At 42.2% G+C, this 27,813-nt stretch overlaps 1 protein-coding gene and 1 long non-coding RNA gene across 3 annotated transcripts in view; one reads left to right on the forward strand and one right to left on the reverse strand.

Annotated features, from left to right (window-relative positions):
• Nucleotides 1-879: 879 nt before the first annotated feature.
• On the reverse strand, nt 880-4,063 carry LOC116440032. Its single transcript, XR_004238379.1, has 2 exons — nt 3,758-4,063; nt 880-1,251 (listed from the first exon to the last, which is right to left on the reverse strand). It is a non-coding gene; the product is annotated as an uncharacterized LOC116440032 (long non-coding RNA).
• A 77-nt stretch (nt 4,064-4,140) lies between these two features.
• The window catches only part of CYFIP1 (cytoplasmic FMR1 interacting protein 1), a 75,835-nt gene continuing 52,162 nt past the window's right edge, over nt 4,141-27,813 (forward strand). For both annotated transcript variants that reach the window (XM_032100255.1, XM_032100254.1), the window contains exons 1-6: nt 4,141-4,275; nt 22,569-22,692; nt 23,258-23,347; nt 24,163-24,240; nt 25,255-25,356; nt 27,516-27,697. In XM_032100255.1, coding sequence (XP_031956146.1) covers nt 22,576-22,692; nt 23,258-23,347; nt 24,163-24,240; nt 25,255-25,356; nt 27,516-27,697 — 569 coding nt within the window. In that variant the 5' untranslated portion in view covers nt 4,141-4,275; nt 22,569-22,575. The remainder of the gene's footprint in view (nt 4,276-22,568; nt 22,693-23,257; nt 23,348-24,162; nt 24,241-25,254; nt 25,357-27,515; nt 27,698-27,813) is intronic.

Here is a 27,813-nt window from a genome sequence, read left to right on the forward strand (position 1 = left end):
GGGCTGGGGTGAAGAGTGAGGGGGCTGAATTGCCTAATATACATGCCCTAATTTCTGCACTGATATCATGCAGGAGCAAAATGAATGTAATTCATAATGGAATCAAGAAAGTATTTAAGGTGTGTTAATGTCTGTCAGGGAGTTGGGTGAGCTCTGGTGTGGTTTGGCAGCACAGTGTGCAGCAGGCTTGGAAAGCTGAGTGGGGGGACACGGGCCCATTGTACACACATAAAGAGTTAAATCCCTCTGAGTTAACAATAGAGCTTTGGTCTAGTGCTTCAGGGAGCTGGAAAGCAGAACTAGGGAACCCTGCTTGCACAGATCCATTTCAGGTGCTGTCACTTAGCACTAAGAGGGAGATCAGAACCAGAGAGCTGCAGGTGTCATCATGTGCTAATTAGTATTTATGAATATGCAGCACACCTGCTGTTGTCAGCTGTGCTCTTGGTAGGACATGGGCACTTGGGGGTAGGAATCTGGCTTTCCCTGGAGTTAAAGGTAGCTATGGGTGACCAGATCACTGCATTTGTGTAAGGCCTTGTGAAATGGAGGGCTACTGATAGGAGTTATGTGTTTAGGTAGCTGGTGTAGGCTTCTTGCTGTGGGGTCAGGTTCTCACTTTGCTCATTGAGGCCTCTGCAATTCTGCTTTATGCTTGGTCTCTCTTGCTTCAGCTCTCCCAGGTGCTGTGCCCTCTGCACAGGTGCCTATCTCCTGAGAGCTGAAACAATGGGTTACTGTATGTAGTGTGGAAGCATATAATATTTTTGTAACCTTGCTGAGCTTTAAACCTTTTGCCATGCATGACACCAAGTCTGGGCTGACTTCTGGTGTGAAAAATCTTACCCAGTTCTTTAGAGTATGGACAGGTGGCTGATATGTTGCCAGATGTTGGATTTAATTTTTAAACTGATTTATAGACAATTATGTATTTTCTTGTATGATGTCCTGTTCTTGAGGTCATTGGGACCATTGCGTATCATGATTTTGTAAATACCTTTCTGTGTCAGGTCATGACAGTTTCCTGTGTTACCTCGTTTCGGAGGATGAAAAATCTCTGAACTCAGCAGGTAAGAAAAATAAATAAATAGCTAGATATGTTGTTAAGCTTAAACACCAAAATATCTGCAAAACCAGAGAGTAACATCACCATCTTAGACATAGCGGACACCCAGTGGTAGAACCACAAGATTCCTGTTGAAGTTCTCTGGCTGCTGTGGAATGGAACTCTTCTGTGTAATCTGTGGGCTCCTGGAAAAGAAAAGCCCAAAGAAGGAAAATGAAAATAAAGTGAAATTGGCTGGAATTCAGGAAGTAGACCTATGGCTGTCCTGTAGCATAGTGCCTTGAACAAAGGCTTTATCTAGTCTTCAGACAACTGCATTAAGCTTGTTACTACCATATTATCTGATACTTGTGTGGTTTAGGTGCAGGGTACATAAATTGCCAGGAGCATGATATGTTAGTGTTACAAATCTTCCTACAGATTGTTCACAGGCATGGGTTAAAATCAGGTTAAAATAAATTCCACTCAAGAAAGGATCTCAAACTGCCCTAAGTCTAGCCTGATAAAAAGCACACCTAACTTCCGCTGGCTATGGTATCAGTGACTTGTTTGGGAATATGTAGATACATGTATCTTTAGCTACACCTAGAAGGCCTGTGTTCAGTGTGGCAGGGATAACTGAGAAGGGCGAATACAGCAGAGGGAGAAGCAGGGGAAGAAGAGGGGACCTGCTGAACGTCTTTAATCAAGTACTGTCATTGCGCTACTTCAGTTCCACTGAAGTGGAAAAAACAGGGAGTTGTGGGGGCATTACAGAATTGAATCAGGCATCTGGAATGATGGTGGGCTCATTTAAATGGTTCCAATAGGCATGCCATGTTACGTGACACCATAGACATTCAGATGGTAAAATGTGATTCTCCTCTAATTCCTCTATCAAATAATAGGAAAAGCAACACAAATCTTGAGTAGCTGTGTACCATCATCTACTCTTTTGTATGATCTTATGGGTTGTTATAAACTGGTGTATAGGAATGCTAATAAAAAGCAGATTGCCCCAGCAATGGGGAAGCAGGTCCTTTGCCCACTCAGTATTTAGATGGAGATAGCAAGATCTGGGGCATCAGCCAATCCTTAGGACTAGCTGTTGTTTCCTGGATGGGATGGTGCCTGTTGGCAGTGTCTTGCTTTCATACAAAGCAGCTGCTCCTGGCACCAGCTGGCTTTCAGCAAGTAGGGGAGCCACAGTGGTGGTCTTGCTTGGGACAGACTGGCAGACTATGAAATATTGCCCATCTGGGGGCAAGCAGCTGTTGATCAGATCTCATGGGGAGCGTTCGACTTCGCTGTCCTTGCTGCTCTGTTGTGGCCCGGTACCAGATGCCCCATTGCTGATTTAGGCCGAGTGGTTGCATTAAGACAAGGCTGTTCTGAATTTGCACTTGCTCAGGACAAGGAAACAAAACAAATCCTGCTTTACAGAGGTGAGTAATTTACTTAATCAAGCTCATTGTCCCAAGCAGAGTTTGCAGAAAAGGGCATAGGATGGAGTGCACTGGAGACAATCAGGTGTCAGGTCAGAAACAAAGGCATTCAGCTCTGGTTGTATGTTACACTTCTGCTTGAGCTGGGTTAAGGAGCTGTGATGGTTGAAATGAATTCATTTGGTATATGTACTCAAAATTCTTACGAATATATACAGACAGAGATGAATAGCAGCCATGACCTAGAAAACTGTTTCATAGAAAAGACTATATTGCAGTACTAGGAAAAAGCCATGGCTATGAAGATGTGTCTGTGATATGGTGAAATGATGATGATAACATTTTGCAATGATGCATAACTTCTCCACAAGCTGTGGAAATTCTTGATGATATGGAAAGGGTGGAATATTGAAATAATGAAAACTGGGGGTCTAGGACCTTATCCCCACTTTTCAAAGGCTTTCGTGTAGATGCTATTATGAAAAGGCTATTTAAAGAAACTTGAGGCAGTACAAACTTTTTTGGGGAAAAACCCAACAACCAATAGTGGAAGTAAAGCCCTAATTATTCTGTTCTCAGCACAAAAATCATTAATAGCACAGTGTCCCCTAAACAGCTGTTGAAAACAGAGACTTAAAAGTGCTTGCTATGGCAATAGTGTGCAGTTTGATGATAATTAGAGGGTTTTCAAGAGTAAATAAAATGTTGGATGCAACTTAAAGCGGACAAATACAAGCAAATAGGCTTTGATGAAAAACTGGAAGTTCCCATGCTCTCAGGTGACTATTCCCTACACAGAGTAGTTTGTGGATTCTCTCTGCCATAAAATAGCGGCTGGAAAGAGCAATCTTGACAAACTTGAGTGAAAAAGAACGGGCAGTTTGATTTTGTGGTGCAGTGTCAAGTTCATCAGATGGAATCTTGAACAAATAAGAAGTAAAGCTGAACTTTAAACAGGAGAACACTGCATGGAAAAAGTAAGAAAACTTTAAAATTAGAAAGTCCATATGTTTGGTGTCGTTTACAGAAAAGTGAAAGTGGGAGGTTGTCAAACAGCAAAAAACTGTTTTTTATGGTTTTGATTTTAATGAAGTGTGGTTATTTCGGATACAAACACCACAGGCCTGAGCACCCTCCGCAGGATGTTTAAAGGGGTCCTGCGCGATCTCCTTTGATTTTTTTTAAGGTTAGGTTTTTCATCCTTACGGTGGGTGTCTTTCCCTCGCCATGCTACCACGATTATGAAGTGGGAAACCCCGCCACTGACCTGTTACTGCCGACCCCCCGTGCCCCTGGGGCGCTGGTTTTCTTTGCGGTGGTGCTGGGGCGGGCACCGGATGGCGTTATCTCTGGTTTGTACCAGTGGGCACGGTCGTCCTGCGCGTAGATTTGTGTTCCGAGAGACAGACTGCCCCGTGTCTAGGGCATAGAAAAAGTCGCTTTCATTAAAAGCAAAGGGCCAGTCCGGGACACAGCCCCATTGCCGGCGGCAGCTCCGGGACTACTCCCGGCTCCCCAGGAGGAGGAGGAGCCGGGGCCGGAGCCTGCCGGGGGCGGGAAGGGGAGGCAGGTTTGGGATGAGGCGGGAGGAGGAGGAGCTGGAGCGGCAGGAAGGGTGTTTCCCTGCGCAGCTCCCGGCTGAAGTGAGTCAGACAGGAAACTCCCTGCCGGGCGCGGCCCAGGAGCGGAGCGGCCGGGCCGAGCGGAGGCCCCAGGCGGGCGGACAGACGGACGGGCTCCTCCCGCCGCCGGGCAGCGCCGTTCCCGGGAGCCGGCGGAGAGCGGGTGAGCAGCGCTTCCCGGGACCCGCCCGGCTGCCTTCGCCCCCTCCCCTGCGTTTGGGCGCTTCATCTGTGGGGCCGGGCGGCGCCGCGCCCCTCTCGCTGGTAACTGCGAGCCCCGTACACTTCTCTGGGGTCTGTTTATCCCCCCGCGCGGTACCTGGCGCTCCCCGGAGCTGGGAGGTGCCGGCGGCCCCGCGGGGGTCCCGCTGCTCGGGCGGTGCCCCGGGGCGCGGCGGGCAGGCGGCCGTGGCCTCGGGCGGGTCAGGGTCCCTCAGCGGTGGTTACCTATAAGCCACTTCTGGTTTTTATTTCTGGGTGTAGGGTTTAGCTTGTTCTCTCTCATGCGTGGCCAGTGTGTCTGCAGCACTCGGGTGGTCAGAGTTCTGCCTCCTAGGCTGTCCTGGAGCGGGTTAGATGGGGAAAAAATAAAAGTAAAAAAAGCTCTATGCAGGTTCATACCCCACTTCAGAGGAAGGAGGTGATCTATCGTGTCTGTCTAACGACGTGGAATAACTTCCTCATGAGGAACCTGAGAATTATCCAGTTAAAATAACTATTCTGTAATGACAGCAGCACTATAAGCTTGAAAATCCCCAGATGGTTGGTCTGCTACCCCATCCCTCCCCTCTAATGAGCAAAGGTGAAGACAGACATGCACTTCATCTTTCTGAGTATTCCTGTAGTTCGTCATCATCTCTGCTAATCGTTTTTGCCTTTCAGTAGGCTCTCATTGCCTTGATTTTTATTCCTGAGCTGTTTGATGGCAGGTTGGAGTAACATTTAGACATGTAAATGGTTATTTGTGCCAGGAAGGCTGTTGGGAGGAAGTTGTCTTTGTGGGATGTAGCCAGTCTGCCTGAAGTGCTGGCTGGAGAGCATGTATTGGAGGAGGAGGAAAGCTAGCTGGAGGAATTTCTTCTTAATTAGAAGGTCATACCAGGCTTCTTTGTAAACTGTGGGAAATGGAAAGCTTAGACTAATGAGCGACTCCAGTCCTTATTACATTCCAGTTACTTATTTGGCATAACTTTTTTATAATAAGCTTACCAAACATGTACATATGCAGTGTTGTTGAGTAGTGTTTTTCTCAAAATTGAATTTCTAATAATACTGTAATGCAATTCTGCAATCTCTGAATTATGTTTTTATTGATTGTACTTAAACGGTTTTATGCTCAGAGAACATCTGAGCTATGCGATAGAAAAAGCATTGCTGCTCCTTACTTAAGTTCTGATTCTTGACTTCCTTTAAGTCCCACTTCTACCTTTAAAAAACTTTTTTACTTTTGTAAACACAGAGTTTTTCCTGTTCTAATGCGAAAGGCTCTTTAAGCTTTCCTAGGCAACTGGTCTGTGAAGTCTGGCTGGTGTAGGCAGCCAGTTGTCTCTGTAGCTGCCAGGAGGGAGGAGGAGGAATTTGGAAGAAGTCTGTACAGCATTGGGAAGGCTTAACCCCAGTATCATCAAAGCTTGCTTGGCTTGCCCTCTAAAAGTGTACATCAGTCATTCTTTGTAGCAGCAAAGAATGATTTTTCTTTCTTTCTTTTTTTTTTTGATAGGGGCTGTGTACTTGATGGAAAAATCTCTGATGTGCTTTGGTTGTCACAGCTAATTTATTTATTCTGAGAATAAACCTCTCAGAGTCTTAGAAAAACACTCAAATACTCCCACCCCCCCAACATCCCTGTTTGAAGATGGGAAAGACTTTGTTTTGTTTGCAGGTCTTGGTTTGTCAGTTTCTTTTGAGGGTCCTGATGTGGAGAGTGGAGTGGTGTTTGAAATATGTTCAGCTCTGCTAATTTAAAATTTCTCCCTTAGTAGATATCACAGCGTTTAAACTTAAATGGAGCCAAATTATCTGAGCTGTTAAAAAATCCCCAAAAAACAACAAACTATGTTATAAGAAAGGGAATGTTCCACAAACAATGCAGGTTTTTCAGTTTTTAACTTCTGAATATATGACTAATAAAAAAACCTCGTAGTCCTTTAGCGATGTACCTGTAATATTCAAAGCATTCATTAGCAAAATTCTTGTTTCTTCAGTTTGCCTTAGATGGAAATGGTCAATTGTCCCCTGGGCTTAAACCAACAGATTCTTTTGGTCCATTATGCTGACTTTATAGTGTAATTAAGTAATTACCAGATATCTGTTCCAGCTTTGTGTTCTGCGTTAGATGTTTGTCAGATATACTCCTTAAATTTTGGATAGTGCTTTGTTTATTCATTCTGGGAGAGAATTGCCTTGGAAGGTGTTATGTTCCCAAGGGTAGGTTTTAAAATCTTGTTGTAACTCTCTTGTCAGTATAATCTGATTTTTATTTTAAAATTTGTTTCTCAAAGATTTCCAAGATATGCAGGTTGAGGTGGAAAATTCAGAGTGGTTGGAACCAAAAAGATGGAACAAAAAAATCCCCACAAAGCTCTTTTTTGTGGAAACAGTTGGATTCATCCCCTGGCCTGAAAGCTGCTAGAATTGCTTGCAATGCTGTACAAGAAAAAAATAATTTTAGTATAATTTCCATGCCTATTTATGTGCATATCAAGTGCATTTCATTTTACGTTTTTCATTTGCATAGTTTTTGCCCTGTGTTCCTGGGGCAAGTTCTTCAGGTGGTTCCTTTGCTGTACCAACAAGTAAAGTAAACTGAATGCTGGGCAGCACGTTTTACCCTGGTGAGTCGGAAGTCAGCTGTGCGATTGACTTCACTGCTCTCAAACCAGTGACTGTGTGAGCTTGTGAATTTCCACTGTTTATACATTTTAAAATAACTGCAGCTTCTATGGCAAGCCCCAACTTAACAAGCAATTGTGCTTGAACCAAGTTAAGTGCTTGTTTACCTAGGGATGCTGCAGAAGCTTGGCACAACCCAGGAGCAAGTGGCCAGTGAAGTGGATCCATCCATGTGCGTGGGAATGTGATTCATTTAAAGCAGTCTTGATCTTCCCTGCCAGCGTGTTCTCAGGGATGAAGGCAAAGAGGGAGTAGTAAATGTAACAGATTTGTAATTTTTTTGATCGGTAGAACATATACCTTGTTACAAGTGGCTTCTGGCAGACCTTACTCTTGAAGGCTATCCTGATACTTTTTGGCTACATTGTTTTTTGAACAGACAACAAATAAAAGCCACCTGTCATTGTCTTAGCTTTTATGTAGAACTGAGACAGTAACATGAAAGAAGGACATTTCAACGTTGCGAAATAGGACTGTATACCTGCAAAAACTCCCTGGGAGCTTGGTAATGGTGCTTTATATTTTATGCTACATACGTCAGTTCGGGATTCTTCTTTACTGCACATCTGCCCTTAGAAGCTGACATTAGTAGGGCTCGGGGGCACACTTTGCTGTGTAATACCGATAACAGAGTGCGTATTGATTTGCTTTGTTAAAGCGTAATTCCATTAATCCACATCGCTGCCTTTCTGGTGGTAAAATTAATGTATGATGCATTGATGAGACTTGCTACAAGAAGACAGAGATTGCAAAATAGCAGTTAATCTTTCTATCTCTTGGCAGTTATAAGATCTTTTGGGTAGCTCCTTATCTCTTGTAAACACACTGGCAAAAATCCTAAAGCTTGTTTTCTTCATAAGACTTAAAAGATTTTCTCTGTGTCAGTATGTACTGTTTACTGTCTACCTCTATTATGTCTGTAAATATATGTGCACTCACAAATGTATGTATTTGTGAAGAAAATCCTGTATTTGCACAGTTCAGTGTTTTTGGGGAGAAGTGGCTATCTTGGAGTTACACTGTAAAAAGTAGAGTTGTGGTAAAGGTTGGTATGGCACAAATAATCATCAGGCATTTGCCATCTCAGAAGAAACCCCCTTTCCCTTAGGCAGACCATCAGCAAACGGCAAGTGAATTTATAGTTGTGTAGCCTTTCTGCAGAAACACCATTGTGGGAGAGGTGATTTAAGGTTGTGGGCAGCCGAGTCGAGCACAGATCTGGCTTGGGGTGTTGGAGAGGGAGCCCATCTCCCCAAGCCTTCCCAGCTGGGAGATGGTGGTGGTCCCTGCCCCTGAGGAGCAGCACTCATGTCCTGCTGCTCTATCCCTTCCCCACATTTTCTGTAGCTGTTTCCTTCTGCCAGACCTCTGCTCCTGCTGGCAGGGACCCCAGCAGGGCATCAGTCTGATGGCCTGGTGAGCTCAGGGAGATCTCTCGGGGTGGAAATCCCTTCATTGCTAAATTAGCTGCCTGCTGGGCACGCCCTGTGTGGGATTTAGCCAGCTGTGGTGTGCTGTAGATTTGCAGCCCTCCTAGTCACGTGTGAAGTCCCTGTTACACTCTTCTCAATGACTACAGAGAAGTACAAGTGAACATGGTATTCTTTAACTGGGTGGTTGTTCTCTGTGTGTTGCCAGGACAGGTGCTCTGGCATAGGCAGAGCTTAAAGTGAGTGCCCTCCTCAAGAGGGGAGGTTCTACCTGTTAACTTTACTAAAGCTTTTCTCATTTCACGTAATCAGGTAACACGTGTGCACTTGTGTTCTTGCTTTCATCAGAGGTAAATGCCACGGCAGCAGGCTGTGGTGCCCTCCTTTTCCTGGTTTGTGAGTGCTCCTAGCTTACAAAGCAGTTATTTGTGGGGTAAACTTGTATGATTTCTCTTTGCTTGAACCAGATACTGGGAGCTTTTCTCAGTTTAACAGTCTGTCTTTCAGCAAGCCTTTCACATGGCTGGTTTTTGCAGGTCTGCTTTCCAGCAGTGTTGGTCAGGAGGTAATAGAGTGACAAATCAACTTTTTAAAGCCAATAATTGCTCATTTGGAGGTAGAAAATGCCATTCCCTCTCCCCTCCCTCCACTGAAAGGCATCTTAAGAATTCAGGCAGTGTATAGACTTATGCTTACTAGATGACTCTCTGCAAATGATTAGCAGGGTTGAGTCTCAGTAATGTTCTTATGAATTACTGTATTCTAAAGTAAAAGAACGACAATTAAATGGTGCTTTTGGTTTTAGAAACAAATAGATTTAAAAACCAGTACTCTGGTTTTAAACCAATGTTAGGAGATGAGTCTCAAGAGCTGACATGCTAAGTAATGATTGCAGCTGTGCAACTGACACAAGGTGCTTTTGGAGATGCTTGCTTTATGCACTACACCTATACAAGAAATTTGTTTCCAGGGTTTAGATAAAAATATTAGTGCTGTACTCCATTTTAAAATACTTTAATTCTGATAGGGACATGAACACTTTGTTGTCAGGAAATAAAAATGCTGTTGGCCTGAAGCTGTTTATAGCCTTCTTTCAGTATAGTTCTAATTATTTTAAGTTGATTCAGTGATATAAAATCAATAAGGAGAGTACATTGAATTATACATTTTGAGTGTGAAGTTCAGGCAAACTGTCATGACACATGGCTCAAGATAGATGTGAGTGCTTGTCAGGTGATATCTGAAGTAAAGCTTTGGATGAATTTTCACTGAAACTGCATATTTTCTTGTATAAAATATTACAGATGATTCTCTTCTACCCTGTCCTGTAGTATTTCCTTAGTTTCTTTAATAGAACTATTAAAGCATGACTTACTTCTTGTCTGATTCATCCTCTTCTCACAGAAATGCACATGGTAGATTTTTTTTTTAACAGCTTCTGAAGCCTGTTGGTTTGGTTTTTGTTTTCTTTATACATACTGTAATTTTGCAAAATTGTACATTCTATCGTACTGATTTAGATATTAAATAAAAAGCTATTGTAAGCAGGGATAATACAAATTTGCCTAAAATGTCTTCCAACTTATTTTTCAGATGAAGCTGTGTAACTTTTTTTAACTGAAAGTGGAGAGTAATTGTATTGTTGATTTACCAAGTACTTACACGTATAGAGAAGGAGTAGGAATGACAGCAGACAGCCTCTGTTTTGGAGTCATTTTTACTGAAGCCTTTGTTCAATTTTTAAACTCTAAGTAAGGCAACACTGAAGCCAGATCTTCAGCTGCAGGCTTGCATTGAAAAAACGCACTGGATGTAATTAATGCCTGTGGTGTCATTGGGGGACATGTGCTGTAAGATGGAGCTGGATGCAAAATGCAGAGGCACACTGTGGATGGGAGACCTGGGGGGCTGCCCCTGCCTGGACAGCTGCCCCCAGCAGTGGTGTGGTGGGTGTGTCCGTCCCACAGGCAGCTGTGTTGCCAGGCAGACTCCTCTGAGAAGCTGTAAGACTGACCCTGGAGCAACCATCTCTGTAACTGGGCTAAGGAAGAGAGTGCTGTCCTCCCCTCCCTTGAGAAAACAATGTTGTTTTTCTTTATTTCTCTCCAGTGTTGTGAAATGAAAGTACAGAACTTACATGCTTTATCAGGAACTGTAGTGATAGGACAAGGAGCAATGGGTTCAAACTGAGAGAGACGAAATTTAGCTGAAAGATGTGGAAGAAATTCTTGACTGTGAAGGGTGGTAAGGCACTGGAACAGGTTGCCCAGAGAAGCTGTGGGGACCTCATCCCTGAAAGTGTTCAAGACCAGGTTGGATGGGGCTTTGAGCAATCTCCTCTAGTGGAAGGTGCTCCTGCCCATGGCAGAGGGGTTGGTCTTTAAGGTCCCTTTCAACCAAAGCCATTCCATGATTCTAAATAAACAGTTTGTCTAAGGCTGAGGGGTTGTGTTGTTGCTTAGAAGGAAATCTGAAGGCTCCAGACTCGTCTGTCTCTCCATCTTTGTGGCTCATCTCTTTTACCTGTAACGTGACAGTCCTCCATTCACTGGGGTGCTCAGTCCCCCATCCCCAGCTCCTTTCAGCCCATGCACACAGGTGTGCCCTTTTTGATTAAAGTACCAGCACTCTCTTTATTAGACACAAAGGGCAGCCAAGGAAACCCACGCTGAGCAGGTGTGAGCAATCTGTGATGGAAGACTTCATCCTGAGCTATGCCAGGTTAATTTCATGTGAACTTGCTTTCCTTTCTGCTTTCTGGGGTGGTTATTGCTCTTGCCGCTCCCTTTCTCATTCTTTGCAGGATGTTCACAGTGAGGGTGTTAGCTTTGTAAGAAGAGAGAGCTTTTCATGACTGCTGAACATGCTCTAGGTGCTGTGCTTCAGTGCTTAGCTTCTGTGCTAGACTTCAGTCTCATCCAGAGCACTGCTGTGCAGCATTGCTTCCTACCACCCATGCAGCAGCAGGATCAGGAACAGAAGTGCAGAAGAAGTACTTGTTGAGAACAGCTGCAGGAGAGAGCAGCATCAGCAGAATGCAAAAATGGCAGCAAACTGAGAAGATTAAAAAGGGGTGCAGAGGAGTGAACTGGGTGAGAAGAAAAGAACACAGAAAAGAGAAGGGGAGGGAGTTGGTCAAGAAGGTGAAATGGTGCAACTCAAAGGTGTAATACCAGAGAGTATTAATAGGGTAAGGCAAGTAAGTGTAGCAAGACAGATCTCAGCACTCCTAACCTAGAATGAAACAATGCTTAAATCTCTTAACTTCATTGCAGTTTGAAGAGAGGCCAAATATTGCAGAAGGGGGTTCATTCTCTATGTTAGTTAGTTCACTCAGAACTAACTCAGTTCTGTGAGAATTAATTAGTAAATCAATGCAAACCCTCTCAGCCATCTAGCCCCACCAACAGCAGGTTTTTTTTTATTTTACATTTGTGACATATCTTGGACTTCAGACTTAGGTTCACAGATAAAACAAACCAAGCAAAATACCTCTGTGAATTCTTGTAGCACAAGTGCTATTGCAGAGAGGGTTGCATGTTATAGGACAAAATACAGAGACAAGCCCTCCCTCCTTGTTCATCTGAGTGGGATGCTTTTCGAGCAAATTTTAGAGGCTTAGGTTTCTCCTATGCCATTGCAATGGATTCTCAAAATAAGTGGAATGAACAGAATTAGTTTTTCATTGGAGTGTGTGCATCCTCTGCTTGAGCTTCCTACAGAGGGATAGCATTTCACCCTATATTTTAACATCAGGAAGTTGTGTCTCTCTTCCAAAGCTTCAAGATGTGGGATGATGCTACAGATGCGTAGTACTGGCCAGGCTGCCATTCGAAATACCTGGTTGTTACTTGCTGCATCATCATCTACTGCAGCTGCTGCTGCTGTAGAATTAGTATGTGCTTGCCCATGTGCTCCTGCTGGCTTCTAACATGGCAGGAAAAGATAAATTCACTCTTGTGGTGCCTTGGTAGGAAAAATACAATGACTCCAGCCTAATGCTATGGTACAGGAGTGCTAGGGTTGCACTGTGTTCCCTAGTTGTGGGAGAGTTTTCTTACTGATGCTATAAAAAGGAGTAGCTAGTAGACATACACCTGGCGGCAGGCATCGGGAAAGGCAATTCTGGACTGCCATGACTCACCAGTCTTGATCTAGGCTTCATCCAAAGAGCTGAGACTCCCCCATTCATAACCTGCTGTGATGATAGTAGAGTGTCAGACCTTCCTTTCATAGGAAAGTGCTTGAATTCATCCAGGATATTGAAAGGGAAGTTACTTGACAAGCATAACCAATTGTCCTCTGAGTCCCAGTGGTCAATGTGCCAGCAAGCTATTTCAGCTGCATGACAGCATCCTTAGCAGTGGTGTCCTTCTCACCTTGATTATCCTGTGGGAGGAACAGTACTGGCTCCCAGAAGTGTGGCTTTTAGGTTGCATTAATAGTGCTGCTGTTGCTTACTGATGCTGCCCAGAATTCAGTTTTCCAGGTGATAAGACCAGCGTATCGCTGGGCGCTTGAACCTTGTTTGCAAAGTTGTACCACAGGCATTGCTTGTGTAAAGAGATGGAAGGGATGGGGGTTGCTTGTTGGGATGTTTCCCTGCAGGGGACAGAAGCTGGACAGGTAGCAGTGTGGATTGCATGAAAAATTTGCATATGACTGAACACAAAGGGCTTTTCATTTAGGAAGCTGAGATTTTATTTAAAAAAAAAAAATCCATGCTATTAGCCTCATGTTTTTCTCCTAGTCTGTGCCTGCTTTTGGAAGCCTGCTTTCCTCCCTGCATCCATCCAGCAAGGGCAAGGCAAAGCAGTTAATGTGAGCCACATCACCCTGTAGGAGTCTAATGCTAAATTAATTGTTTCCATTATATGGCCATTCTTCTGGGACTTGCTGTGATGTTTGGATGTGATAATTCAGTGCTGGAATTTTTTTCTCTTTTTCACGTATTAAGCCTTTTTTAAAATTCCAATTGCAGATGTATTTTTGAAAGCTTAACAGTATGTCAAATCTGTTGCACAATGGACTGTCAGCTGCTGTTTGCTTTCTTCTGTCTTTTACTTTAATCAGGCAGGCCAGTAAATGATGTGAAAAGCATTTTTCTTTGCTCCTTCAGCTTATGCAAATCTGTTGCTTAGGAACGAAGGGGAGCTCCAGTCCCAAAAGGAACATCTTAGGCTGATCCGCTTGGCAGAAAGGCAGATTGTGCTGTCCAGAGCACACAAAAAGAGCATTCAAACAGAGAAGATCCATCGTGGTGCTGTTCTCTGAAGTGCTTTAGCTATCAGGGTGTTAAAATGTTTTCTGCTCAGTCTGAATTGATAGGTAAGCAGCTGAACAGCTGAGGTGTTTGAAATTTAATTAAAATAGAACTAAAAGGGAGTTTTTGAGAGAGATCTTGGAGGTTTGAAATAAATATGAATATTTTAGTAATTGCTGTGCTGTTCTTGGAAGAGAGAATCCATTCCTTTTGTTCTCTTCTCATTACAAGGGCCCTTTGTGATTGGAATCTCATGGTTTAACTTGAGTAGGAACATTACACAGAATATTGAATCAAATTTCCTTAATAGAAAAATGATTTAATTGATTTTCTGCAATCCAGTGGCATAGGAGAATGACACAATGGGACGCAAGAAACCTGAAAATGTTGTGTTGCTATAGGGATAAAACTTAACTTCCGCTGCTGTGCCAACCAATTCTATTCTTGTGGGAATGTTGTCATTAGTTGCCATGGAGTTTACTGAGGTTGGTCCTGAAGAGCCCAATTCAGCAGGCCAGTCAATCATCTCTTTAAAAACACTTTCATTTGAATTTCTTTCTTTCAGTGTGTGGACTGTGGAATATCTTTGCTTCTTTTTTTTTTTAAATAATATGCTTGTCTTCTTCCTCTTTAACTGCAGTACATAAAATTTTCCCTGATTTTTGTAATAGAATTCTGTGCTTTTAAGTAGGGTAAGCTTTGATTGATTTATTTATTTATGCAAAAGACATTTTAAAATTATTTATTAATATTTATATTAATATTAATATAGAATTATTTATTTTAGGCAAAACCACTCATGTGGATACATATTTCAATTAATGGATTGCATGGCAATCTTAATCTAAGATTCAAAGGTTCTGCTTTTGCAGTCTTGGGAAAGAAGAGAGGCAATGTCAAAGGAAGTTGCTGTTTAAAATACAGACATGCTTCCTCTTTGTCTTATTTTGAGCCTGGGAACATGTGCAAGCATTTGGAGATCAAATGCATCTATTTAAAAACAAAATGTGTCCAGTGGACTGCAAAAAGGCATGGGGCATCCCTTCCCAGCATCATTTTTCAGTCAAATGAAACACTGTTTTCATCTGCAAAGTCAGAAAATATTCAAAAATTTCTACAGTCCACCAATTTTTGTTCATCATTGAAACTCCACCTTAATTAACTCACTCTTTGGCATGATCCCTCTCCATATTTTTAATATGAAATAATTTTTTTCCACTTAAAATTCCAGTGTTGGAGAGCTTTTTGGGTTGCATAGAGAATGCTCTTACCAAAACCAATTCCCTGGATGTCCCAAACCACCTCTGCTTTCTTGGGCTGCATTCTTGAGCTAGTATTTGCATGTGTTTTATTGCTGTTTTATATGCTGGTTTCTAGGCCTTACACTGTCCTGGGTGCAGCTGGAGGTGGGGTGTGCTGAGCACATCTGCTTGTCCTGATGCCTTTTCCTGGTCTTAAAATCAAGAGTCATACATGGTTAGAAGGGGAAAAGGGATTTTACTTTGGTATTTATTTTAAGGATCCTTAGGTGCACACGTCCAGGTCATATGCATCGAGACGCACCCCGCCGAGTGTGCCCCCAACATTGGGTATAACATTATAGGTTTTACTAATTAGCATATCTGTCCAAGATTCCCCAATGAGAGGCTCAAGTGAGCCCCCCTCTCCGAGGAGCCTTCCCCTGGATGGTTCTATCTTGGTTTACAGAATGTGTTCTGGAGAGGACCTTGGGGTCTGGGGCACACTGATCCCTAGCTACGAAGCTTGTAAAATGTTTAGTCTCTTAGCTTGACAAACAAGTCCAAGAATGTGGGGAAAAAGCACTAAGAATACAGAAGTTGTAAAAAGGTATAACAGGGGTATAAAAGAAAAGGCAAAAAAATCTTCATGGCGTCAGTCCTACTCGTGCATTTGCACTCACAGGTCTCTGAATATTCTCTGGTAACTTCTCCTGCCTGGGGAAAGAGAGAGAAACTGTGCTCAAGCGGGTCAGGCTTTGCTAATCCCAGCTCAGAGTGTGGTGTAAGGCCCCTGGCTGCCAGCTGCAGCCCCGAACTGCTGATCCAACCCTTTGTGACCAGGGGCCCCAAACTCCCCTCTCGAGGGCTGGGAACTTGCCCTGCAGTTATGACGACCATAGGATATGTTTTTCCTGGACTGTTTCAGGCTGTTGGAAGTGTAACTGTCTGCATTTTGAATGGATGCATGCTACATTTACATACATAAACTCAGTTTTCTGTGAGCTTGTGGTTAAATGAGGTTAAAAGGATGTGGAGAATTTATTTTCTTTTTTTTTTCCCCCAAGAGGTGTATTTAAGATACTGGTATAGTGTGTAGCATGGTATCAAGAATGGTGAAGTAAGGCCAGTGCTGATATTTTTCTGACTCTTCTCACCCTGAGACTCAGCAGTGACTTAAATCTTTGCCCATTCAGCTCTTCCCACGTGCCTGGCCAAGTGCTGCTGGAGGTGCTGGGATGTGTGCTTTGGGGCAGGGAGGGAGAGGGTCTGTCAAAAGAGACAGTAGCAGTAGTTGGGCTGCTCTGAAGAGTACAGGACGTCAGGAGAGGTTCGCTCTGCTGTCACTGCCATGGGGATGTTCTTTCAGGAGCAGATGGGATATACCGCAGTTTACAACACCTTTTTTCAGAGTCAGTCCAAAAAGTGGGATGAATGATTCAAGGCAATTTATTTCATCCAACACTTTTTCATCTACCCCTCTTAGCTTGCTGCAGCACTTCGTGCCAGGGCAGCGTGAAGACGCAGCTGAACAGACACTTGCTTTGCTCTCAGACTGTTGGGGACATTCGGGTAGTTCAGCTGAAGTTTAGCTGAAGAAAGTGTGTTCCTTTATATCGCTGTCTCTTTTATACTTTTATTTTTATTGGAGGTTAATGATAGAAGGAAATCCTTGTCCCTGAACAGCTGAACTGTTGCCTAAATGAGATGAACCTTGTCAGCCCTGGGTGGTGAGGCTGGTTGCTGCATATCCATGTATGATACTGGTGCTGGGAGGAGGAATTATCCACAGCACTGACTGCTCACTCAGATCTTTCCCGTGCTGTAATACCAGCAAAACTCTTCTTTCATTTTCCGTGGAAGTTTAATTTTCAGGGCACAAGATGAGCATGTGGTATCACTAGACACTGGTGTGTCCACTGACTGATATTTCCAGTATGCAGCAATATACCGGAAGATGTACTGTAAGGAGCTGACAGCAAAAAAACACCTGGAAATCTGTTTCCAGATTGTTACCTGCTGCAATCCACCGTGCTTCAAGAGGGAAGCCTGCTGTCTTCCCACTCTGGTGGTTGTGTGAGGATAAATCCTTAGAGATTTCAAAGTGAGGATGCTAAGATGTCCTCAGGGTGTCAAACCTTTGAGTGAGTGATGCAAAGGAACAAAGTGCCTGTCAGGTGTGGTATTTAGATTTTAATTATTTTTGTTTATTTCAGGGAAGCTTAACATTGTTACTCCAAACTCCATGAAGTAAAGGAAGAACTGTCATAAAGTAAATGCCTCTGCTTGCTGTGGCTAAATCTTCTGAAGAAAAGTTGGCTTCCACTGTAGCTTTATATTCTCTACCTTTATTTTTATAACTAAAGGACTGAATTATACTGTTTATCAGTTTTCTGTGGGAATGTTCTCTTGACGATCTTAGTACAGGTGATAATGACAGTTTGCAAGTAATTTAAATGGCATATGTACTTGTATTCTCCAAGGAGTTTCCATTCTTCCCCTGTTTATTTTCAAGATACTCAACATACCTTTTGGGTTTTTAAAATGTTTTGTGGTTGCATGGTACCAACCTCATCATCTCCCTATCTGGTCTAACACAGCCATAACATTGCATCTGATAATTTTTGTGGTGGAGAGCTTTATTGTTCACCAATAAATAGATATCATCAAACCCAGTTATTTGAGGTGCAACTTTTATGTTGGGAATCAATGTCTTTTTGAAACTCAGCTGGGTAGATTCATAAGACCATTAGAGGACATTTCTGGGAAGTCTTGGCCAGAGGCTAAAGAGGAACTGTATGGTAATTTCTGCACTTATAAGAAGATCTCAATAAGGGTACAGTTACCTTAGTTCATTTGCTTTACCCGTATTTAGTTTTTTTTATAACTTGGTTGCTAGCTACAAGTAATATCTGTTGGATTGTGTGCACTGCTGCTGAACATGTGTAAGAACTATCTTGTGTCATCAAGCGTATTTTTTCCTGTTTTAGCTATTTATAGGCTGAGTCCTGCTTAACTGTCACTGAAAAAAAGCTTAAAAACTTGTTGTTATAGCTACTTAAGTCTAGAATTTGGGGGATTTTTTTTACGTGTAAGTTTGAGAACAGAATAGTTCCAGCAATCCTTTCTCTCACAGTGATTCTGAAATTAACGCTCTCTTCTCTATTCCCTGCTTTCTCAGTCCTTCCCTTCTGTAGTTCTTACTATTTCTTCTGATCAGTTTTCTATTTTTTTTTGTCCAGAATACTTTTCCCCGTGATATGCTCCTGTTCATATTTTCTTCCAAATAATGTGAAGCTTCAGGAGGCCCAAAAGAGCATGGCTGAGACATGCATGCTGGCTGTTTTCTGATGTGCTTGGAATTAAGAATATAGAGCTTCTGCAAAGACTTAGACATTTTTCTGTAAGGATGGAGATGTGGAAACGGTACCTCTACTGGAACTGACAATCATCTCCTCTAAATACCAAAACAATAGTATTTATAGCAGGGCATTGCTTACCACACAGTTGCGTGGCCGAGAGCAGTGGTACAGATTTATGACGTTTTAAAAAGATTGCCAACTCTTTTTTTGTGAATATTTTCAATAATAATCCAGTTCTGAAGTGAAATCAAAATATAGAAAGTGCTAGAAGTGCTTTCTTTTTTTGGCTTGGTTTTTTACATGGACAAAATGGTAGAGAGGCAGCTCAGTGTGCTTCTCCACAGCACAAGCTCTTCTGAGCAGGTCAGGCCCATGTGGTGCTCATCTCCTTCACAACTGAAGAAAAAGATGGATATCCTAGTTTAAGCTAGTCTGTGGCCTTGCACTAACCTATTAAAAAAACCCCAAACCTTCGATCTGATACCTGTGATCCTTGGACATGGTGGGACTTGGTACTATAAGGCTGAACTTTGTTTAGAGACAGGGATTTTCTTGCTTTAAAATCTGGAAAAAGGAACTGAGAATCAGCGCAGGCGTTGCTCTCCCCTGCTTAGAAAGCTGTGTGTGCTCATCAAACACCAAAATTTAGTGAAACAGCTTGCTGGTATATGTGATTCTCTCTCCTCAAGGGAGAATGTCAGATAATGAATGTTGAATGTTTACTAATTGTGTTGTGTACAACCAGGAAAACATGTTCTTGGAGTGCATTTTTACTTTAGTGCTTTAATGATGAGTCATAATCCAAAAAGAAAAAGATAGTAGAGCGTACATGTCTTCTACCTGAGAAAATCTGTCCTGGAAAATTTTATGTGGGTACAGAACTGAAAACAGCACTGTAGGAATTTGGTAAGAAAGAAATTCTCAGTTTGGGTAAGTGTCCTGGTATAACTATAATGATGATTATGACTACAGCATATTAGTCTGTTCTCATTTATGTAAACTCCTAATCAAACTTTTAAATAGGTCTTTGAAGTTTCTTATGTTCTCTGCCATAAAGTAATCTGTTAAAATATTAGCTCTTCTGCCCAGTAATTTCATCTGTTAAAAACTCATGACTCTTATGGAGGCAAAGCTATCCAATTTTGTGTCTTGGGAATTTCAGCTTTTCTTAAATTAATTTTTCTGAGCTTAAGGGGAAAAAAATTCTGGTTTTGCCAGCCTTTCATCCCTGTACATGAGAAACAGCTGTTGTCTTTTGGAGCTTGTTTTATCAACAAATATAAAGAAGGGGAAAAAAACCCTGAACCAGTTCCAGCTGTTCTCCTGCCGTTGCTGTTGTCAAACCTCCTCTGCTCACTTCTGAGGGGGCAGAGGGGAAATGTGAATAACGCTCTCGCAATGTTTGCAAATGTGTCGAAGCTGGGCAGGAAGAAGCTGCTTCCTCTTTCATGTCTTGCTAGATACTGGAGTGCAAAGGCTGGAGAACAGGGACATTGAACTTGGCCAACAAAACACCTGTGGATACCTTTGGCAAAATTGCAAAGCAGAGCTGTTAGCAAGCAACCTCAAACAAGAGCACATTTACAGCTGTCTATGCCCAATGGCTTTTGTTTTCCTGCTTTGAAAAATGCTGGTGTTTGGGAAATCATGCTGAAGGACTTCAAAAACTGTTCCTTCCCCTTCTTTCTTTTCACAACATGGAGGGCAGCAGGAAGCTTTTGTTTCTTATTTGTGCCTCTGGCCTGTTAGTGAGGGTTTCCCAGACTTGTGCTATTAAATAGATGGCAGTGTAAGTCAGCTGGGATTTTGGGTTTGATTTTTAAATTGTTTTCTAAGTATTAAAAAAAAAAATCCACAGATAGTCTAATGTCTCATAGTCTGAACATAGAAAGCTGATGCTGGAGGATTATTCCTGTGCAGCTGTGAATGTTGAGGCCAAAAGCATGCAGGTGTGCTTTCAGAATTGGGATGTACGGGCCACATCTTCAGAATATTCACTTGTAGTGCTGAGGAAGTACAAGTCAGGAGCCTGACTTTTGCAAATGCCTGGCTCTATTCTACAGCAGGGGCCCAAGTCATTGGTGGAGTCATTCATGTTTTAGGAGAAGGAAGATAGGTGGACTGGGGAGATGGGGAGAGAGTACTGATACATTCCTTGCACGCAGTGACTCCTCCCCTTTAGACAGATAGTTGCAGTAGTTTTTGGTGTGGAATGGCTGGCCATTTTTCACTATGGGTCTTGGAACATTTTTTGTAGTGCTTTCTTGGAGCCAATGCTTTGTGGCCATTTGCCTATCTGGTGGGGGAGAGGGCTATGGGCCCATTGATCCCACCACCGGCACATCCCAGAGCAGCTGCACTACTGGGAGTTTCTACTTGGACAGGTGGGCTAAGAGGTTGGGCTTCAGGTTGGAAGGAGCCTCTCAGTTAAACTGTTTATTTTTTTAGCTAAAGCTTGATTTATAGATACTCAGACTCACATATAAATTACCCATAGAGAGACTCATCTGTAGATGTCCTGACTTTTGGCGGCTCAGTTTCCTTTAGAGGAAAACTGTTCAGTCTGACCTCCTCACAGGACTTTTGCCCAGCCACGGAATTTTTTGGGCATGTGTTTATTTATCAAAGGGAGGACACCATGTTCTTTGCTGGTCTCTAATTTGAGAAAAATTGTGGTTCTTGTGTTGATCTGGGTGTAGGCAGGTGTTGGGCAAGCATCCTGGCACAGGTTTGCCAGGCAGCACTCCTGTCAGTCCAGTCCTTCATCCCTTTTTTGGCAAGGATCACAGATTGTGCAGTATGAGCATTTGTTTATTTATTTATTTTAACAAAAACTGATATGCTCAGGCTGGGAGCAAGGTTTGGGCTGGGCTTTGAAGAAGAAACAAACCTCTGAATCTTTCTGTTGATTGTTGCTTATAAAGTTGTTGGCAACCTCTCTTCATATGTGGTACATTAGCTTTGCAGCAATGGCTTGGTACACAGGGTTGGTCTCTGGAGATAGATAGGCAATCACTCCTGGTTGCTGTCTCTCCTTGGGTTTGGGTTTTGGTTCTGTTTTTTTGTCAGCTAAGCCCTTCCTTGGAGGTAAAGCTGCTGTTTCTGTGGGTCTTTCCCCAGGAATCTGTAATTTGTCAAGAGAAAGTGAGGAGATGTTTCTGCCAGGCCAGTAGAAGTGCAGGGAGTGGTGGCATCACCAGCCCATACCAGCTGTCTTGCAGTGAGTTTTTGTCAAAGCTGCATTGGGATCTGTTTGTACCCTCCCGGTGTGTGAGGGTAGCACAGGTCCATGGGGGTTACACATGCCAAGCAGAATCCTGCTCCTCTGGGATGTGGGTGCTCAGTGTTCCTTCCCTCCTGGTTAGAGCTGAGGCCAGTGCTCAGCTGCTCCTTGCATCATAGGTGTATGGTTTTTCTCTGGTAATGGGGGAAAATAACTTGCAAAAAAAAAGAGACATCTTGATTAGAGATATTACCTTAAAAATCAGTATTTTTTTCTCTACACTGAGGAGAATAAGTAGATCATTATACAAAAGTGGGTGACTGAGTTGTTCCACCCCACGTTTTCTTCCTAAATTTTCACAACATTACAGAACAGGTAAGGTTGGAAGGGACTGTGGTGGCTCATCTGGTCCAACCTCCCTGCTGAAGCAGAGTCATCCTGGAGCACATGGCGCAGGATTGCATCCAGACAGTTCTTGAAAAGTTCCAGTGAAGGAGAGTCTACAATTCTCTGGGCAGCCTGTTGCAGTGCTTGGTTACTGGTCACAGATTTGTTCCCATTGCTGTTCTTGGTTCAAAAGCCCATGCAGTGGCAGCAGTCAAAGGTTTATGGAGATCACCATGGCCCTGAGGGGTCTATCATCAACTCCCCAAAGCGGGTCTGGACGTCCTAGGACATGAAACACTGGAGACGGCTGGCACCTTTTAACAGACTGGTCTCCTGACGATGATGTGGTTGTAGTAGCTCTGGTGTATTTCTGGTGTCCAGCAGTGGGGGAAGAGAAACATTCCTCAAATCCTAAAAGGAAGGACAAGGGTGTTAGTCTCAAAAGTTTTATTTAACCTTGTATTCGAAAATCAACTGAGTTTCTGTTTGACTGTTTCCCTTCCATTTTGGTTGAAGGGAAACTTCTCATTTCCCACAATATAGGTAGTTCCCTGCTGTTCATGTTACTCATTTGTTTACTGTGTATCTAGGAAGACATATGAAGTTATATCTCTGTGTATATGTCTACATATCTATATGTATGTATGTATTTTCTAACCAGGTGCAAAATGACTGCTCAAGTAACGCTGGAGGATGCCTTGTCCAATGTGGATCTCTTGGAGGAATTACCATTGCCAGATCAGCAACCATGTATTGAGCCCCCACCATCATCTCTTCTTTACCAGGTATTTTCTGATTTTAGGAAAAAGTTTTTCCATTTCCCATTGCTGCTAATAAAGAGTACGTTTTGTCCAAAACTAAAGTGTTTATATTGGCAATATATATAAAAATTCTTTTCATAGAATCATAGAAGGGTTTGGGTTGGAAGGGACTTTAAAGATCATGTACTCCAACCCTTTTGCCATGGATAGGGACACCTTCTACTAGACCCGATTGGTCCAAGCCTCATCCAACCTGGCCTTGAAGACTTCCAGGGATGAGTCAGCCACAACTTCTCTGAGCAACCTGTTTCAGTGTCTCACCACCCTCACAGTCAGTAATTTCTTGCTAATATCTAATCTAAACCTACTGTTAGTTTGAATCCATTCCCATTTGTCCTCTCACTACATGCACTTTTACAAAGTTCCTTTCCAGCTCTCTTGCAGAGTGCCCTTTTAGGTACTGGATGTTGCCATAAGGTTTTCCAGAGTCTTCTCTTTCCTGGGCTGAAAAATGCCAGGTTCTCAGTTTTCCTTCATAGGAGAGATGCTGCTACCGAAGACTTAATTCCATGTTTTCCTTTCTCTGCAGCCAAACTTCAACACTAATTTTGAAGACAGAAATGCATTTGTCACTGGGATTGCAAGATACATTGAGCAAGCTACAGTCCATTCTAGCATGGTAAGTAGATGTTCTGATATACACTTTTGTCTTACTTAGAATAAAAGGATAGGAATGTGTCTTCTTGCAGTTCATTATAAGAATTATGGTCACAGAAAACAGGTTACCTACAGTACTTCCAGGAGGAGGTAAGATGAAAAAGTGTATGGCTTTTCTTCTCTTCAAACACACTTAAAAAAAAAAAAAGTTACATTGTGTTTCCTCTTGAGCAACTAATGTTGTTCAAAGATTCCCTTCTTTCATGGTGTTCTTGGAAAATTAGGAATAATATGTCTTATAATTCTAGAGGCCTATTCACAAATAGTGGACTGGGCAGATAAAGCATAAATGCTTTATTATCATCAGATGCTACTGAAAGTTATGTATGTTTACATCAATCTACTTTTAAAATTATATGGTTACTCCTTAACCTGTTTTGATTGTATGGATATTGTTGTACCTCTCCTTTGCCCTGTAAAAAATTGCTCTGCATGTGCTAGCTCTTTCATCCTTTACCATTCCATCTGGAGTCCCTGAATTTAAAAAGAAAAATAAACACCATCCTATCACTCTCCCCCACCCCAAGATTACCATTTTTATTTATACTTATAGATCACAGTGTCGTTAGTTTTGGGAAAAAAGAACAACACATAAACCAGTCTGATCTGGGGAGATGATGATGATGTATCATTCAGCATGCAATATATGTGTGTTTGTACATAAACATTCTGATAAGAGAAATAGGTTTGTTTGGACAGGGTCTTGGAATGACAGAAGACACATGGATATATTAATTTTGTATTACAATGCCTAATTATATTGAGTCTTCCCTACAGAATGAAATGCTAGAAGAAGGTCAGGAATATGCAATTATGTTATACACATGGAGAAGCTGCTCAAGAGCTATTCCCCAGGTAATGCGTGAAAACTGTACTGTCATGCAACATGTGAGCTTTTGTCTTGTTTTAGTGTGGAATTACGCAGACAGAGCTTTGCCAGTGAGATCCGAAGTGGAGTCTGCTTTGATTCCTCAATTGTTAAGCTGGGAATGCCATAGAACAGTGTCTTTTAGCATTTGGGGAGCAATTGGACTTTATTTTTTTTATAAGCATCTATAGCAATACCTCATGGGGTTTGTGTCAGTCTTACTTTTTGGTTCAAGAGTATAGGGGTAATGTGCTTTAAAAGGAAAACTTTTGATTGTGGGATCTGCTTGAGGTCAACATTTCATTCAAGAGAATGGACTCTTCCCACTCCCCAGTTTAATACTTAAATTCAAAACAGGTAGCATAGCATGTAACAATTAACATTCAGGTTAAACATGTAAGTTTCTAGACACTACTACTCCAAGGTAGCCACTTTCTAAATGTCAGAGCTATGTAGTGCTTTCTTGATCTGTATACAAAAAAACCTCCCAGCTTCAAGTGTCTGGGAATGGCTGTACAGGAGTGGGGTGGGAAGAATATTAAGAAGTGCCAGAAAACTGAACACTATTATTACCATGAATTGAGTCCTTCCTTTATAAGGAATTTGTAATGCAATTATTTTTGTACTGAAATGCAAGGAAGGCTTATCCTGTGGTTTAAATATTTAGAGTGGAAGTCAGGTAACCTGTTTTAACTTACAGTTCTGGCCCTATTCTAGTGCATGATTTTGAGCAAGTGGCTTAACGTGGAAAGAATATTGTTCTAACCCTCCAGAGGTGTTTGACAACTAAATTACCTGTAAGGTAATAGGAAAATCTTAGATTGTTTTGGGTTTTTTTATACACAACTAAGCTTAGAAGATTAGCATAAGAATACCAAACTTGGAAACTTTTGTCTTGAAGTTTGTCTCTTTAGGATGATAATGCATTTTCTCAGGGTCTTAGTTGCTGAGGCTTTATCAGGGAAAGTTCCAAGTATAACAACCTCTTTAATTATCCACAGGTCAAGTGCAATGAGCAGCCTAACAGAGTAGAAATTTATGAGAAAACTGTGGAAGTTCTGGAGCCAGAAGTCACAAAACTGATGAATTTTATGTATTTTCAGGTAAAAGGAATAGAAACAAAATTTGTCAGTAGGCTTGTAATTTTATATTCCTGTTTTGTATACTTTATATTGTGTGCTCAGGTACTGAACCTAGTTGTTATACGTTAGAAAAAACACACCATATTCTCCCACAGAAGGGCAGAATTTTTAATGCCTATCTTAAAAACTTCAGGCAATCTCCCTTAAGACTTTCAACATAAAATCAAAAGTAATTGTGTATAGTCCCTATGCAGCACATGGGGACAGAGATCTGTCACTTTAGGAAGAAAGGAAGTAGAAATAGAATGTGTTTCATATGTATACATAAACACATCTCAGCACAGAAACCATTTGCTGGGGAATGAGGGATCCTCAAGTCTGGACAGCAGAGCAGCAGGTGCAACTTTGCTATGGCGATTCATAATTGAGGCGAGCTAACCCAGTTGTTGTGACCTGCCAGCCACCCGAGCTGGAGAATAGGAGTCTGTCTTGTTTTCTCCTCCCTCCTGGCAGCTTGCCATCTATTTCAATGGACTGAGGATGTTTCCAGGCATTATTCAGAGCTGGAGCAGCTAGAGGCTGTGAGGCCCGGAGCACACAGGAAGGAGGAGATTGATTGTACTCAGATTCCCGGTTGGGGAAGACAACAGGAAATGTTACATTTCATTCAATCTCCTTTCATTCAAGCAGATTAGAGCTCTAAAGTCAGAACAGATTCCTTTTTACATTTGAAGTTGCTGTCTTTTTTGTATTTGTAATCGCCATCTGAAATGGCCCTGGTGTGTGCTTGGAAATAAGCCCTCAAATAAACATGTGCCAGGATGACTTAAGAGAGCTGGCATGTACAGTGTGCTATGGATTTTTGTTTGCTTTTTTGAAGGGAGCATTCCTATAATTTGCCTTTTGGTTCATATATATATTTTCTCACTAAAGAGCATGAAATCCCTTTTTTCTGAGCGATTTTAAACTTCATAGAATCACAGAATAGTCTGAGTTGGAAAGGGTCTTGAAAACCATATAGTCCAAACCCCTGCAGTGAGCAGAGGTATTTTCGACTAGATCAGGTTGCTCAGAGCCCCATCTAACCTGGCCTTGAACACTTCTACGGATGGAACATCCACAGCTTTTCTGGGCAACCTGTTCCAGTGCCTGTTGAGCTCAGATGGGTTACCCTTCCTTCTCGGACCAGGGTGGAAGAGGAGAGGAGACTGCTGTTCTGCTGAGTTCTTTATTTCATTGTCTCATAGCTTTCTTGAAGGCAGAGTTCAAGGGGGGTTACATGATAAAGCTAAGCAGCAACAGCAAACAGCAGGCAGAAAACAGCTGCTTCTTCTAGTTCTAGTTTCTCTGTAATTTTTTTCTTACAGAAGTGTGGATTATATTTGTTAATTGACCGATAAGATTAACACATGATTCTAGTTTTCTTAACCTATCCTGGTCTAACAGTTGTAAGTCTTACACAAGTGTTACATAGGTAGTACACAGATTTGCATATACAGTTTCTATCAGCTCTTATTGTTCATGTGAACACTCCATCTAAAAAATGTGAACAGTATAGTTCTATCTATATTTTGTCCAAAGTAAAGATTCTGTGAAAAGGTAACACTGCTGCAGTAAGGACTTTGTTTAAGGTCTCTGCTGCAGCTTTTTAATGTTAAAGGCACTTAGCATATATTTCTACTAAAAGTTGAAAAATCTTTATTTCACTTTGGTGTGACTTCATATATCTCAGCTTATCCAAAGGTTTTAATTCAACCCCTGTGCTTTGGCGTCCCTTCTCCGAGTCCAGAGAAGCTTTCACTCCAACATCTACCCTCATTGTAAAACACTTCTTCCATATATCCAATCTAAATTGACCCTCTTTTAGTTTAAAAAACATTATCCTTTGTCCTGTTTTTTTTATTTATTCTTTTAATTACTTTTATCTGCAAAGAAGAACCTTGGCTCTTGTGAGACAAGCTTGGTGGCAAAAATCACTGGTGACACTTGTAGCACACATCAAGTACAGAGAGGAGGAGCTGAAAGGCCTGTACTCATGCCTTGCTAGTTTTGTGTGCTTTGAACATTTTTCTGCTTCAGTGGAGCTTTTCACTGGACCAGCTCTAGGTAGGTGATGAAACTTTTTCCCTGGAAATGTCATGGCTTTTACTCCCTGTTTTTCTGTCTTTTCCTCCCATTAGAGAAATGCAATTGAACGGTTTTGTGGAGAGGTGAGACGCTTGTGCCATGCGGAGAGAAGGAAGGACTTTGTGTCTGAAGCGTATCTGATCACACTGGGAAAATTCATCAACATGTTTGCTGTGTTGGATGAGTTGAAAAATATGAAGTGCAGTGTGAAGAACGACCACTCAGCCTACAAGCGGTAAGTGGCAAGGAGCAGCAGTACCCGGGCCTTTGCTGCCAGCATTCAGGCCTCCCACGAGATGGCAGCAGTTGCTTTTTTTCTGATAGCTTTTTCTTCAAAAATAGTCTCTTCGC

This window comes from Corvus moneduloides, chromosome 2, assembly GCF_009650955.1.
Source record: "Corvus moneduloides isolate bCorMon1 chromosome 2, bCorMon1.pri, whole genome shotgun sequence".
Taxonomy (NCBI): Eukaryota; Metazoa; Chordata; class Aves; order Passeriformes; family Corvidae; genus Corvus; species Corvus moneduloides.